General features: G+C 41.2%; 1 protein-coding gene across 4 annotated transcripts in view; it reads right to left on the reverse strand.

Moving 5' to 3' along the window:
- The window catches only part of LOC126646893 (uncharacterized), a 137,988-nt gene extending 121,958 nt beyond the window's left edge, over positions 1-16,030 (reverse strand). For 3 of the 4 annotated variants that reach the window (XR_007630457.1, XR_007630459.1, XR_007630460.1), the window contains exons 1-2: positions 8,462-9,174; positions 6,297-6,458 (exon numbers count right to left, since the gene is read on the reverse strand). Coding sequence is in view for 1 of the 4 variants with exons in the window: in XM_050328586.1 (XP_050184543.1) it covers positions 6,297-6,458; positions 11,922-11,987 (228 nt within the window). In the remaining 3 variants the exon portion in view is untranslated. Of the gene's footprint in view, positions 1-6,296; positions 6,459-8,461; positions 9,175-11,921 lie in introns of those variants that run through there. The other variant, XM_050328586.1, reaches the window with a different exon arrangement.
- Between the last annotated feature and the right edge of the window lie 427 nt (positions 16,031-16,457).

The raw sequence follows: 16,457 nt of genomic DNA on the forward strand, positions 1-16,457 counted from the left end.
GCTTAAGCAGTTTATGCAACATCTTTGTAATGTACCATGAGAAAGCCAAAGCTTTCCCAATACCGGGGGAAATGGCTGTCAAACATAGCACTCCAGCTCCAAATTGTTAAAATAAAAATTGTTACAAACCTGACCTCTTGCAAACAGAGGTCCTTTGGAAACCATAGCTTTTCCACAGGACTAATGGGAGTCACACATGGGACTCTGCTCCTCGTCCTGCTGGTTTGAAAACTGGATTTGGGTTAGGATGTCTCTTTGCAGTGTTCAACAGCACAAAGCCACAAACTCATTGCAAGACCTGGGATTAAAGCTACAGCACAATGTGAGAAGGCTGGTCAGGGAAAGGCTCTCCCTGGAGCTGAGAAATCCCATTTTTCCTACAGACCTTACTCACTCCTTCAAACATGGAAACAAAAATCTTAAAGTTAGCTTCCTCAGGGTGTCTCGCCTCAGCAGATGCTGAGCCAACACGGCTGCCAGCATCCTGCCGCTAAGAGGAGCTGAAATTCAGCTGTCATCAACAGCACAGGCATGCTCCAGCACAGTCCTTTCACCAGGATCTCTCCTCCTTCTTTTCTTCCCACTCAAGGTTAGATTTCACCTCTGATGTGCCAGCAGAGAACCCAACAAGCAGGCTGTTACTCTGAACAAGGAGCAGGACTAGGCAGAGGAGGAGGTAGACTGCCAGAGCACATATAGAACTCTTCCTGACCCTATGTGTGGAGAGGCAAACCAATGGGAAACAGTCTGTGGAGAGTTTGCAAAGACTTAGCCATGCACCTTGACCTATGGTTATTTACACTTTTCGCTCCAACAGTTTCCCCTCTCATATTTAAAATACTAATTGTTTTCTTCCCAGTATAATCCACGCTGTTGATGCAAGTCAAGATGGTTGCCTTTCCCTGAAACTTACATCTTTTTGCTGGCTTGGAGTAGAAGCTGCTGAAGGCATGCCTGGGCTGACAGGAGGAGAGCATCTACATGGCCAACTCATTGGTTTATACAGTCGAGCAGCCCGCTCTCCAGGAGGGAGGGAAAAGAAAGTGTACAACAGTATTTATAGAATACATATGTGCACACATAATGCACACTGGCAAGTCTGCCTTAAAGGGGGCAGAAGAAAGGGGATTCAGTGTGCACCAATTTCCCTAAAGATAGGTCATCTCAAGACTTCAAAGGATCAGAAAACTCCTCAGAAGCACTTCATCAAAAATACTGGAAATAAAGGAAACTTACAACAACCAGGTATTCACTGGAAAAACTTGTAGACAAGCTCAAAGTTGCACAGTTTACTAAAAGTGCAGTAGAAAAATTCTGAAGGTTTCCTTCCTCCAAATTTAATCATAGGATGGTTTGCACTGAAAGGGACCTTCAAGATCATCTAATTCCAATACCCCTGCCATAGGCAGGGACACCTTCCACTAAACAACGTTGCTCAAACCCCATCCAACTTGGCCTTGAACACTTCCAGGGATGGGGAGTCCACAATTTCTCTGGGCAACCTGGCCCAGTGCCCTACCACCTTCACAGTAAAGAATTTCTTCTTTAATGTTTCTTTAGAATGTCTTCTAAACCTATTCTGTTTCAGTTTGAAGCCACTCCCACTGCTCCTGTTACTACATCCTCTTGTAAATGTCCCTCTCCAGGCTTCCTGCAGGTCCTCTTTAGGTACTGGAAAGCTACAAGTTCTCCTCAGAGCCTTCTCTTCTCAAGGCTGAACAATCCCAACTCTCTCAGCCTGTCTTTATAGGACTATTAAGTTCATAATGTTCTTCATAACAAAAAAGTGTAAAACTGAAAAGTATGAAAATTATCAAAATATAGGAACTTTCTGTGTAAGGTCAAACATATGCAGGTATTCTTCCCAAGAATGCCAAGGCAGTGGAAGGATTTAGAAAAAGGTTTATTTCAGACGCGAGGACCATTTCTTAACAATGCTATGCAACTGGCCTCCAGGGAAAAAAGGCAATGCCCTGCCTTCTCCAGGGCTTTTTGTATCTTTTCTATCTCCTCTGCCACCCTCTCTGGCCCAAGCAGGCCTTGTACATGTCTGCAAACATGTTATTTCTGTGCCTACCTGGGGGAGAGAGAGCTTGCTCACGGCTTCTCCCTGTGACTTTCTCTGAAAGGCAGAAGGAAGAAAAATAAAAAAATTCCAACCCATTTGAGAATGCATTTTGCAGTCTTCCTAAGTGAAACCAGTTCTAGTTTTGTGTTAGAAATTCTTCCTGAATTGTGCCTATCCCTATATTTTGTCTATGCCCTTTTCCTTCCAATGGCATGACCCTCCCCAAAGCCATACAACACTAAATGGAAACTCCAAAGCTTAGACGTAAAGTGGCCCCATCGTGTCTTATCAGGACATTTGAGCCTTCCACAGATTGCAAATAAATGGAAAAGCACACCAGCATAACTGCTACATATCACCAAGCTGATGTAGTATCATCAGAGTGAAACAGCAGTGGGAGAGCAAATCTACAGATAAAATAATTCAAGCATGAAAACCAAACTAAAACAAACAAAAAATACCTTCTCCATTCTCATATAACTACCAACATTAAATACATATATGTGTTTTGGAAATCTATATGTTTGCTGTACTTTGTTGCACGTTATCAAGTACCAGCAGGTGAGATTCACTTTTCCATCCAGCAATTTATGACCTACCTTTATTAGACACTGTAAATATTGTAGAATCAAGACAACCATATTATTTACTTACTAGGATAAGCACAGTCTCCAACAGCTTGCTTGTTTTTCCAGGGGATAATTCTGGAATTGAATTAAAGAACTGCATACATAATTTATTAACCTTTATATTTAGGGAAATAAAGAAAGCTCCTAGAAGACCTCCAAACACACCAAGGAGGATGGTCAGAATGAAGGCCAAGATGTTGGTTCTTAAGTAAGTTCTTAACCTGAGTCAAAGAAAGCAGAAAAAATGCCCTGAGCATCCTGCCAGTAACATGAACTATTACACCCTCTCTCACAAAACCTGATACCTCAAAGTAATTTCTACACAGGAAATAAATCTCTCCTTGAGGTTTAGGGAATTCAGCTAATTAATTTCAAGCTGATCTCTTCTTGCACACCTCACAGGAGTGGAAGCAAGCAGGTATACACTGGTGCTGGCACAGATAGCAGAAACCTCTGTGATGTACTTCACTTACCACTAGCACTCAGCACTTCAAGTTACATCCAAATAACATGTCATGATGGCCTTAATGAACACTTCAAAAGACTTTGATGAACCCGAGCTTTGCTGAATGTTCACTTATTAAGTGTCAACTTGCATCCATGTGCATTGAGATAACTTGTAAGTAAATTTATTTAAGTAAAACTGTGGAAATTGACAATGAGCTAGAACAACTTGCAGAACAACAAATCACAAGGACAGAACATAATCTGGCAGCTGTAATAGTAATTGAATTTTCTGCTTGACTCCTCAACAAGCAGGAAGGATGAAAGAAGTATCATGTTTTAATTTTGTCTTCCAGTCAACAAAAAGGGGTCAACAGGTTGGCGGTAATCTATTAAAAGCTGTGAGGATATTATTTCCCTAGCCCAGGCTTAGGGTTACAAGACTTTTTGTTATGATTCGGATCTGGACAAAGTAAGAGATCATAAAATGCATAAAAATCTACATGGCAAGAAGCAGGATGAGCACATGCCAAAGATTGACTGCAAAAAGAACCCTAAAGTGGTATAGTCTTGGGGGTAGGGGATAGGAGAAACTGTCTGAGGAGATAGGAGAAGTCTGCCTTAAATTGCTTCACCTTGAGCTCCTCTTACTGTTCAAACTCTTTTTTCTTCTTCCTTTTCTTTTTCTTGAACCTTAATCTTATTTTTGGTCTTGCTACAGCTAGCCTAGAGTTCAACAAATTCACAAAGTGTCTGTACTAAACACAGGTGATATTTCCTGAGAGGGGAAATGCCAGGGTCAAAACTCACCCAGGCTTCAAGGCGTGGTTCACAGGGTGCTGCAGAAAAGGGGTCTGGAAGAGGGAGAATCCCAGTAGCCATTCCTAGGCACCAGAAGATATCAACACCTGCAGGCTACACTCACAGGGACTACAACAGGACTACAACAATCATATATACAGGTACTCTGAGTACTAAGCAAAACATTAATAATGCTATTTTTAACAATAGCTGCAACAATATCCACATTTTTGCAAAGAATTTAAAGGGATCTAATGTTTAAGGTGTTGAAATTCTGAGAGAAGTAGCCTAATTTGAAGTAGAAAAAAAATCTGTTTTATTTACTGCAGGACCCAAATATCTTGCATTATATTCTTCCTAATTCCAATCCTTCACTAAAACTAAAAATAGACACACATGATTTTATTATTTTTTATTCCCTGCCTCCATTTTTCCAAAGGAAAAGATATACTGCGGTATTTGCTTTAAGGTAATATATGCACATTTCACTGCACGTGTGTGGCAATAAAGGTAAAGTCAAGAGAGCCAGCATGTTCCACATGCTGGGAATGAAAGGTGGCACAGTATAGTTTGTTTTTGTTGTAATATCAACCATAAGCTTTGGCCAGTCATCAAGAAAAAACTGGTATCTACAGAGCACATTTCACCTTTAGAATTAATCCAATGGTCTAAGTAAAAATAAAGTGAAGTTTCCTGAAAATCTCATGCTCTGGAGTACAATAAATTCCCCTTGTAACATTATCCTAGGTAGAATGAAACTTAAAAAAAAACCAAATAGTTTTCTTGAGAAACATAACCCACAAGCTTTCAACTCAAGAGTTTACCTACTGTAAACTGTGTTTGGTTAGTGCCACAAAATATACAAGAAGCAAAATTTCCCCTGAGCCCCATGCCCAAATGTTTCTGGTTATCTGTACCACAATGAGAGCCAAAACCTATCAAACCCTGCCAGAAGTTATGTTGTTAATAATTTTTGCTAACTTTTCCCTCTAAGATAGAAGGAGAGAGAATCCACTGCTCTTTTCAGAAAACATCCTGAACTGAGTGTTAAAAGAGCAATGCTTATTGTAAAACAGCAACTGAAGTGAATCCACTTTCCCCTGGGTGTGCAGCTGTTAATTATACAACACTTTGGCTTCAGCAACAAATCTGGCTTCAGAATGCCTGACCTCTTTCCTGCCCACATTGTCTCACCTTTCTGCCACAAACTTTTATCTTCTTGGTGCATAACTGCAGCTGTTTGGGGGCTACACTATGAGTTGTTCCACAAAAACAATTTGGGCTGAAAACCCATGTTTTCTCTATTTTCCCCTGCTAAACTGGTGGTAAAGCAAATATAGCAGAGAGCATGCACACAGAAAATGTTGACCATTTTCCCAACCAATCTATAGCTACAGTGGAAAATGCCATAATCTTTTTAATTTCTGTGTTGCCAGAGATATACAAGCAAGAAGAAATTCAGAGATAAATGAAAGTGATAGGGGAATTACCGTAGGAAAAATCTACATAATAACAAAAATTAGGATTAGGATTCAGAATACCAGAGTTTATTTCTAGCTCTCTAATTGATCTCCAAGTCAAATACAAAGAAGGATATTTAGGCAACAAGAAAGGAAGATTATGATACTTGCACATCACTATTGAATATTGTTATCTTGCAATAAAATTGAGTGAAAGTCATGATAATAAAAGCAACTACTTTCAGGTGGACATAAGGTAAAATCCAAAGATAAGCTTGTGCCATGCTGGAAGGAATAAAGCAAAGGTAGGTGAGGCTGAAGGTCACCTCCATTTTGCAACCAGGAACAAACACTGATTACAGCTTTTCAAATGTTTAATCTGGAAGCACCAAGGAACAGGGGCACAGTACAGCACTGTCTGCAACATCAGCTGAGAGCTTGAGCCAGCCACAGGAGAGGACAGCCTGTTTAAGAGCTTCTCTGCCTTCTCCTTTACTTCAAAGTATCCCTCCTCTATCCAGCATCAACACAGAAAGTTATCTTAATAACTAACATGATTGGTTAATAAGCAAAGAGTAGATGCTTTGTCTACTTGTTCGCTATAATTTAGAACAAACCAACTCTCTGCTGTATTTAAGTGATCAGCCAGATGTAAAGAGTGAAGACATCCTTATCCACTCATCTGATAACTGTACATATCCCAGCCTTTCCCCTTCTCAGTCCCCCTTCCCTGCTTTTCCCCCAACAACAATGCTGAAAAAGACAAGTTTAAACCCCTGCATCTATTTCCTCCCACACCCACACAATATGTACCCAAAATAGAATTCTTTTCTCTGCTTCAAAAAATCCGAAATGGCCCCTGCAAACAAACCCATAGAGAGAAGAGGACATTACACCCGTGGTGAAGGTGGCCATCAAGCAGCAGAATAAGCCTTGCCAGGCCAGCCTCATGTACCAGAACGAAGCCATTCTTCTCAAGCGAACAAGAGCCCACCAATGGGGGCATGAAATACCGACGTGATGCCTTCTCCTGCAGCAGCCATAGTGAAACTGCGCCTGCAACAGGTAGAAGAGTCAAAATTTGGGTAGCAGAGGTAAAAAAAGAGAAACAACAAACACCATAAGCATAATTTCCTCTCAAAGTTGGGTTTGTTAAACACCCGATGGTTTATTACAAGGTCATTAAACACCATTTGAGGACCACTGCGCCATGATAGTGAGCTAGCTGAACTAGCACCAACCAGCCCAAGGCCAGGAAGACATGCCACTTCACATCCTGCAACAGTGCAAGTCATAGCAGTGAAACACTGCAGTGAAAAAAAAGGTAAGAAAGCTTAGGATTCACTGGAGAATAAGAGTACATCCCTGGAGCCTGCAGGCTCAACATGCTGCCTCAATTTATAAATGTCTGATAAATCCACAGGGAACATTATACCTTGTCTCCCTCCCTGTAAAGATATGGAGCCCACATATGCCCCAAAGAGTAACAAACTTCTGTTGCTGTAAGCAGCACAATGAGCTCAACTGCTGGAGGTCTGCACTATGAGCCACTGCCAGTAAAGAAAACAAGGAGGAAAAGAAGAAAGAGAAAGAGGAAATAATTACATTATTGTAAAAAAGGCACTAGTGAACAATCTTCCTTTATACATTTATATATTTTCCCATACACAACATAATTTGCTTTCCAAAACACCTACTTCATTCTATTAAAACAACATCCTGAATCAGACAAATGTTACACTTTTAATGGAGGACACAGTGTACAAAATGGAGGGATTTAGAAAGAGGAAATAAAATTATGCTTGAATTCTGCCTTAGAAACACAGAATCAAGGCCAGCCATTGCAGGAGTTACTGGAGTGATGCTGATACATCTAATGCACTAATCAATAGTGCTCACAAGCTTGTAAAACCTGTATCCTCTGGATACTTGAGACCTCAGGGGTAATTTGTAGACATGCTGAGGGTTCAGTACTAGCTGCAATCAAGTAAACAAAACACTTGAGCCTACTTTAACACCAAAACATTCTAGAGGAGTGGGAGCATGTCATCCTGGTCTTTGTAAAGAGGTCTCAGACTGAAATTTGTCTCTGCTGCTCACCAACAACCCTCTCTCTGTGAAGGGGACATCCATACAACCTGTCTCTCAGGGATGGTTCCTGACTGCAAGCTAATGCTCCTTTCTAATTATACTGTAACTGGATTCTGCAAAGAAAAACAAACATTTTCTATACATACTTCTCTGACTGCAATTGCTGATTTTTTCCATGAGTAACATTTTGTTTAGCCATCACATAGCAGATTTATTTAAATGACTGATCTTAAAAGGCTAAAGGCAACAGAGATCCCATATCATCCCTTTGGTGCTTTTTGATTTACTTTTAAGCTACAGACAGTTCACAAGTGACTGTTCATTTGAATTCTTTCTATTTCTTCAGGAAATTAACACACAGGAGTCTCTTTTTTTATCTTTACTTTAAAAAATTAAACAGCATTGTATAGGGTTTTGTATGTCAACATGACAATAAATACCATCCAGATGACATAAACTGGCTGCAATTTCTTTTACTGGAAACTAATCTCATTAATTTCAGTAGAACTGTTCACAAGAGAGAGTTTACCAGAATTATCTCACAGACACCCATGAGCAGAGAAGAGCCAGACTAAAAAAGTGTCACAAACAATTTACTCTTTCAAAACTTGTAAAATAAAGCAAGGCCCACCCATGCACACTGTGCAATTCCCATAATCTATTTTTTCCTGGGACAGCACCGTTAATTTAAGGATAAAGTCCATGTGTAAAAATCTTTCATTTTTCTCCCTCCTTATACAACCCAGAAGGCAATGGGAAAAAAAGTCTTCTGTATTAATGTATTAAACAACCTATGAACTTTGTTTTAATTAAGGAACTTTAAAGTTGTTTAATTAATCAACTTTCTTTTAATTAGACTGGGTGGCTTTTTCCCTATTCCAAAATGACAAACAGCAGAAAGGTTTAAAGATTGCAAGTACAGCATGTCTGCGCCCCTTCCAGATGCAATGGGCTCACTGATGACTCACCAGACACTCTGGGGCACCGAAGGCAGGTGGCAGAGTGGTCCCTGCAGAGCCCCACAGCTCTGCCTAACACTTATCAGTTGAATTCCAAAATTTGGTGAAGATCGGGAGGTGGATGCCAAGGGTGTCCAACTGCAGCTGGCTCAGGGCCACAAACCAGGAGAGCACTAAAAGTGATGTCGTACAGCTGAGGGCACTCTTTGGTAAATCATTCATAAATCAGACACAGTTAAAGGCAGAGGAGGACAGAGCCTCAGCTGGCGCGCAGTAGCAGAGCTAGATTGGTTTCAACAGACTTCAACACAGAATATGCTGAGCATGTCTTTTAAATATGCAAAGTCCTGTTGACATAAAGGAGAAAGCTACTAAAGGCTTTCAGATTCATGACTCAGAGACTTAAATGTCTCTTTTGCAAGGGGTATTATGATGATAGTCCCTGAAATGCCTTTGAAGAATGTCTGCCCATGTTAATGCCTGCCCAGATGTGGTGACATGTCAGACTTTAGCCTATCACTTCAATCATCTGTTCCCAGGTTAATGACCACGGCAGCCAGAACAGCCCTAATGCTAACAAAAGATGTGTAATGATTTAAATATTACAGTGTGTTCCCAGGCAGCACTTCAAACTGCATTTAAATGGGGGAAAAAAATCCAAACCCTTAGTGAAATGAAAAATCTATTCATTGTATAATCTTGGAAGACTTTTCTGCAAGACTTAAATTTGAAGCCTTAACAAATCTCTCAGAGGCTTTTAGCAACTCATGTGTGTTTATGTTTAATAAAAATGGTGGAGGGTTCCAACTAAATTAAATTAAACTAGCTCTTAATTCCTATGTTTTGAAAAGGCATCACGTTGATACTGTGATGACTTTATTCACGGAAATATGATTCAGCTCTTTGGCTCATGCATCACTGTTACCAACCTAGCACAAAGGAAAAAAAGAAATCACAGCTGCAGTCTCTGAGCTCCTGGAGACAAATGTCTGAAAGCGAAGAAAACAAAACAAACCAAAAGGGAGAGCTAAGGCTTGGTAAGCATTGTCTAGAAGGTTTGTGGCCACCGCTGACTAACCACGGGCTCCTATTTATGAACATCTGAGTCATCCCCTAGGGTGCTACACCTCTGTGCAAATAAATAAATAAATAAATAAATATAAACCCACTGAGCAACACAAAATGTGAATGGATGGTCAGGAGAATAGCTTTGGTGAGGGTGGTGAAGAGGGAGAGAACAAACCTCAAGGATGAATGCTCTCCAAAACCAAAACGGATCAGAAACAAAACAGCAAAACAGCCAACAAACAACCTACATCCTATTAGCAGAGACCAGTTTTACCATCTCTACTCAAGATATGGTTCCAAATAGGTAATAAAGTGCAGCAGGATTCTCCTCTAAATGATGAACAAAGGAAATTAGGTCACTTTCCAAAACAAAAAGCCCAAAATCTGGCTTGCACTTACCTAGTTTGGTTATACTGCAACATAGCAAATTTTAAGATCTGCCTTACCTACAGAGCTGGAATGGGCAACTCTTCTCTGCCCCCTTACAAGGTCCAGACCACAACAGGGTGATGGGATTCTCTTCCTTTGTGCATAAGAAGAAGGCACAGAAACCATTATCCTTCAAAAAGACTATAAACTCTACTCTTCCCCATATAGAAACCTAGTATTACATTACTGCAGGAACAACAAGCAGCTTCAACCCAACTTCCAATCTGCCACCTGCAGAGCAGCGCCTGGTTCCTGCAGTTGCCCTCAGCTGGAGTTGGTGTCTGCTGTGTTTGCAAGCTGGAAATACAGACCCCAGGCTGTCCATCACTATGTGCCTTGCACAGCCACTTACAGCACTTCTGCAGGTGGCTGTAAAATTATTGCCACCATTGTGTGCAGCCACCTGAGACTGGCTGCAGACTTTGCACAGGTAAAAGCAGTCACACGAGATGTAAAGCAACCAGCAGGCCATAGCTGTGGGGCAGGTGGCTTTTCAGAAACAAAACTGATTGCAGTTGTCCAGATAACTGCTTGCTGAGCATCACAGGGAACTGTGCTAGGGAACCAAGGCACTATTTAAAACACACAGTGAACAAATCTTTTCTTTACTGCATGGCATGAGTAGCTGTGCTAATGCAAAGGGTGTGGGGAAAAGCACGGGTGAAAAGAGCTCTCAGTGCAGAGTATTTTTTAAGCCAGTGCTGCCACCAAGACAGATGTTACAAAGCCATACCCTCAGCCTGATAGCTTTAACATTTGTCTGCTATTTCGTACCTCAAATGGATCATGGGACCTTCTGGCCTGCAGAAGAGCCTGGAGGCCACAGCCAGCACATATGAGACAAATGTCCCTAAAAATGTCTTGATGTTAAAAAGATGTTGAATAGAAGTGCCATTCAAACACCCAATAATTTCTGGCAAGCCAGAATTGTGAACATGCTGGTCAAAAGGACTGCAAAGGAATAAAAAATTTAAAAAAGAAGACAGAAGTAGAATCAACAATTATCAGATGTTGATGTGTTAGATGCATCCATGGACACAGTTTTTCAGCCTAGCCCTCACCTTGCTCTGTTCACAAACAAACTTCCCAGAATTAACAGTCAACATAGGTACACACATACAACTTCTGGCTATGCACAAAAATTCAAGTTCCCCACAGTGTTGCTACACACATATTGAGGGTAAAGAGAGAGGAAAACAACTGACAAGGGCCTCTCTCCCAGACCCAGACCCCTGCCAACCCTCCATGATGCCTGAAGCCAACGAGACTCTTATATTGGCACAGACTGTCTAAGGGGCAGGGTGTACATGTGAACCTGTGTGATTTGTTCAGTCAATTTAGACTTTAGAAAGCTTAAACCTGGGTAGTTACTGTGTGTATAACAGCAAACTCTGTTTTCCTGTTGCTGAATTTCAGGGTAAGTCCAGTAAAATATTCACTTTTCCTCTCACCTATGCTGTTAATTGCCTGTCTATAATTAAATTGAACACAGTAGGATAGTAAATGACAGAAAAGCTCAATGTTTTAGCCTTGCTGCCTCATAAAAGTACTAAACTGAGCTACATGCAATACCCACATAGCACAGCTAAATGAACAATCTAAAACCAACAGGAACTTTTATATGGACTGACGGTCTTTGGCTTAGGCCCCTTCCAAACACTGAGTTTTCCTGAGTTACACCAGCTGCCACTTATATTTATTTTATAAACACCACATGCTAAGTGTAAATTGCATCGCCACCACCGCTGATTTCACCCCAGACACTTTTATACAAGTTACGGGTGGTGGAATCCAGCTTTAGGCTGAAGTCCAAGAAAGACCTTTCCAATGGGGTTGTGTAACTGTTGGGGGGGAGGGGAAGGGGAAGGAGGGGGTGTTAAAAAAAGTAGTGAATCAACCAGTATACAGAAGAGTAAAAGATTCAGTTTATCACAGCGTTATTAATTTGTTGCATAGGAGATCTAACACTCACCAGCACTGAGCCTGAACAGAGAACCACCAAGGCCAACCCTGACCAAAGCACAAACAGCCAGGTCATGTGGATGTTGGGTGGACAAACAGATTACTACATCACCACTCACAGACCAGATCCTGCTTTTCAATCACCTTTTGTTCCACAAATTTCTGCAGGCAGAAGGTGTACGATAGGGAAAAAATCAAAACAAGCAGCACAGGCTCTTTAGAACGATGGGAGTGAGTAAGACTAAGGTGAATCACGACTTTCAGAGTCAAGTAATTTATTTTTCCCAGGATTTCTTGCCCATCTCTAAAAACATTATAAAGGATACATTGTTACTCATCAAGACCTTTCTCAGGTCAAGAGCAGAGTTCAAGGACCTTAAGAACACACACAAGAAAACACTACCACAGAAAGAATTTTGCCTGAGCAGAGGCTTCAAAGTCTTACATCAGTAATAATCTTCATGAATTTGCAGCTGTTATTAGTAGACAGAATATACGTGAGCAAGTTCTCCCCTGCTTTATTTTAGCCAAAAGGATCTCTCTCATACTGGGCATTCTAACATTCAAAAAACATGTCTTGGTCATCCTGGGTTTTCAGCTGGTTGGTTTGTTTGTGCTTGGGGTGACCACAGTGGTGCTGTCTCCAGAAATCCTCAACTCCCACGTACTTCACTGTGAGACACTGTGGGTGCAGGTCAAGCACATCCCTGCATTTCTGAGGTCACAGTGTCGTACCCAGACACTGCAGCCTTCTCAGCAGCATCTGCCATCAAGTGTTTTGTAAATGCACTGCGCAGCACAGCCAAACAGCAAAGCAAAGCGCACAAAATAGAGATTTGCTCATCTGCAGCTGAAGGAGGTATTTAGATGGGAAGATGTTCCAGAGCAGGAATTACATGTTTGTACTTATGTCAGAGCTCAGCTCCTGTCCCTCTGTATTAGCCTAATACAACAGGACAAATTTTATAACACAACAGGACCAACAGTGTGTTTAACAGTGGCTGTGATGCCCTGGAGTCAAACTGTGGTTTCTTTCTATATATTCTTTATTTATACTTTAGTGTGTATATATACACACATACAAATATATACATACAAATGTACACATACACATTTGCATGTGTATTTATCCACTGTTTATATATTTTACAAACATGCACATAGTTTGTATAGGAAAAAAATCAGGGAAATAATATTCCAAGAGCATTATATATGCTTTGCCCATGGAAAACCTAAACTTGTTCATTTCTTGAATATTCCTGCTGATATATTCAGCTTCCATCTGCTCCACAGAATAACCCTTCCCTTGCATTTCTGTGAAGTGATTGAGATCTGTCCTTCAGTAGTTGGCAGTAGTGTTCCATTTTCTTGATTCCACAGAATACTGGAGGACACATCCACATATCCATTGCACTGGAGAGCCCAAAACTGGATCCAGTACTTCGGATTTGGCCTCACCAGTGCTGAAGAGACGGGAAGAAATCACTTCCCTCAACCTGCTGCACTTCCCGCAACCACTCCTAATGCAGACTAGGAGGCTGTTGGTACCACACAGCCTTGTGGTCTATCAAGCACTGCTTCCTTCCAGTTTTGCTTTTGCCTGCAAGTTTGCTGAGGGTGCACCACAACACTGTCCCGTCATGCAGGTCATTGGCGAAAACATCCAACAGTATTTGGCCCCAGTACTGACCTATGGGGCACACCCGTGATGACCAGCCTCCAGACGGACTTTGTGCCACTGAACATAACACTTTGATCCCAGGAGTTCTGCCAGCTAAATCCATCTCACTGTCCACTTATCTAACCCTTACACCATCAGTTTGTCTGTGATGATATTATGGGAGACAGTGATGAAAGCCTTGCTAAAGCTGAAATGAAAACATCCACTGTTCCAGTCCTCTCGTTGTAGAAGGTTGCTATCCATTGTAAATCCATGCAGACTACTCCCAAGCACCTTCTTGTCCTTCATACAACTCCTGCTCCTAACTATGGTGTGTCCTTCCTAAAGACCCTCTATCCAGCTCCTGCAGTGCTACAGAAGTGCCAGCTATCCCAGCCCATCTGTGCAGACAAGGAGCTCATCTGCCATGCTCCAGCCTCAGTGAGAGACTCCCAGCACTGCCCAGAGCCACAAATCTGCAGACCTACACCCTCCTTCAGCAGCTTGCTCTGGGCCGTAGCCTCTGCTGAGGCAGGGGCAATTTCTCTGCTGGCTGCTGGGGACCCCCAGCTGCTCCTTGCCACTGCTGCTGAGCACAAAAGCACTGTCAGCCCAGACCCTGGCCTCCTGCTGCACAAATTGCTGGCTGCATGCTGTGATTGATGGTTATACAGCATCCGCCCAGCACCCATTGACAGGATTCCTGATCCTCCCTGGTCAGGATTCAGCTGGAACAAAAGCTCAAAGCCCCTTTCTCACAAGAAGCATTTTGGTATTTATACCATCTACCAGAGATATCACAAGCCAACTGAAAATTTTACCACCTGCTTCTCTCCACAGGTGAGAAAAGCAAGCAGTCAGGGTCAGTGATGCCTTAACATCTACTCTGGTTTTACCCATTCAGTGATTTTTACTATCACCATGCTAATTATCACAGAGACAATGATATCCATCAAGAACAAATTAATAATTCCACAATATTCTATTACTGAAAATATAGCTGCCCCAGACATAGATAGAAGTAACATATCTGATATCAGGTCCACAGTCACCAAGTATCTTTATGAATCTTAATCCCTTCCCTTGGGTATCAACCATACCTAAAGCAGCACGTGCCTCTTGAGTACAAGGAGAAAGAGGAAGGCCGCAGTATTTTAAAGTCTGCTTTCATCAATCTCATAACAAGAACACCCTCAGATATTATACTGTACTGCAGCCTAAGTTGTAGCAAAGGACTGCAGGGTATCTGATCTCCACATCCACCTAGACTGGCAGCACCTCTGCATAGCTACAACTTCACACTGTTGATTTTCTAATAAACAAACACAGAAAATGTCACTCTGACTTTTTCTTGCTCACCTGCAGGTAATTTTCCACCAGGTTCCATTTCCATTTGATGAGAAAGTCAATTACCTCATGAATCAAAACCCCAGCACCCCCACTGCTGTTCCGATTAGCCCTATCAGGAGCCATCGATCCCACTCTGCTCTAGAAACAGGAAAACACAGTTACCTCAGACCATAGCACAGGACTATTTGCAATGCTACCTCTCACAAACATGCAAGCTCCATTTTTAGAGCACTTTGATTACTAACCCTGACTGCCTGATCAAGAGGCTGTTCTTGCCAATATTTCTTTTACAAGTGTACACTCAACAAAGCTCTACCTTTAGGTGAAAGCCATTTTCATTTGGGTAAGGAACATGGTTGGATTTTTTTGTTTTAATATGTACGTGGCAGTGCAATCTCCTCTCAGATACCGTTTGATGTCATACCAAAATCAATTACATGACTCAGTAATTAAGCATTCTGTAGAGCACTCTGAATACATTTCAAAGTAATCTTGTTTTTAACTGCAAGTAATGCATTGACCACCTATCACGTAAATGTGCAAACCTTTACCTCCAGTTTCTATCTTTCCTAAACTTCCACTTCTAATAAAAATTGTGCACCAATCAGAATGACCGATTTATTTTTAGTATTATCTAGGACAAGAGCAGGCCTACCAAGATTCAAACACTATGGTTCCTGCAGATTATACTAAGAGAAATTTTTTCTTTACAAACCCCTCCCATTAAAATTAAAAAATTAATTACTTTTAAATTTCATTTTTAAAATTAATTGTATTTTTAAAATTAATTGAAATTAACTTCAAGAAAAGTCTCAGTAAGAGAACATTCTCTCAAACTCCTGTAAAGTCTCTTCCTCTTAAGCTGTAAACATTGAGAAGTTAATGATTTAAATTTTTTTTTGCAGATTCAATAATCTGTGAAGAGCAAAGACATAACCACTTACAAAAATGCTTTAAATTTCTTGGGCCCCTTCTACATTCAAAATATTCTCCTGTGTACAGAAACAATAAATAACGTTTTCTTAATTCCTTCTGCTATCAGGCATCTCCCTGCAGTGTCCAAATTACACACAGCTTTCGAGGCAACTTAATAGTATATAATAATCTTAACAATATATTAAAGTAAGTTTACCTATATTTTTTTCATTGTAGTCACTTTTTATTAAGTTTACTGTGTGAAGGCAAATAATCCCAACTCCCATGGGCTATCAGGTGTTCTCTCTCCTTCTTCTTACAGTGATAATATGCTAACCTGTTTCTGCTGATGCTGCAAACTCCCAGAATCCTGAGAATCAATCAAATCAGGCCCATGACCTTTGCTATGAACACCTCCTCGTCACCATTTCCCACGTGCGTCCTGTGGGAAAAAAGTGATGATATTACGGTGGCCTCCAAGAATCTTTGGGATGCCAACAAGAGTTATGTGAGCCCAAGATCACTCTCCTTGAGACTGAGAGAGGGAGGAATGGGAAACCACACGAGGATGGAGTAGTTGTGACGCAGTGATTCACTGCTTTGTGTTTGGCATTGCATGTG

This window comes from Myiozetetes cayanensis, unplaced genomic scaffold (assembly GCF_022539395.1).
Source record: "Myiozetetes cayanensis isolate MyiCay16 unplaced genomic scaffold, myiCay2020 scf1, whole genome shotgun sequence".
In the NCBI taxonomy this organism is placed as follows: Eukaryota; Metazoa; Chordata; class Aves; order Passeriformes; family Tyrannidae; genus Myiozetetes; species Myiozetetes cayanensis.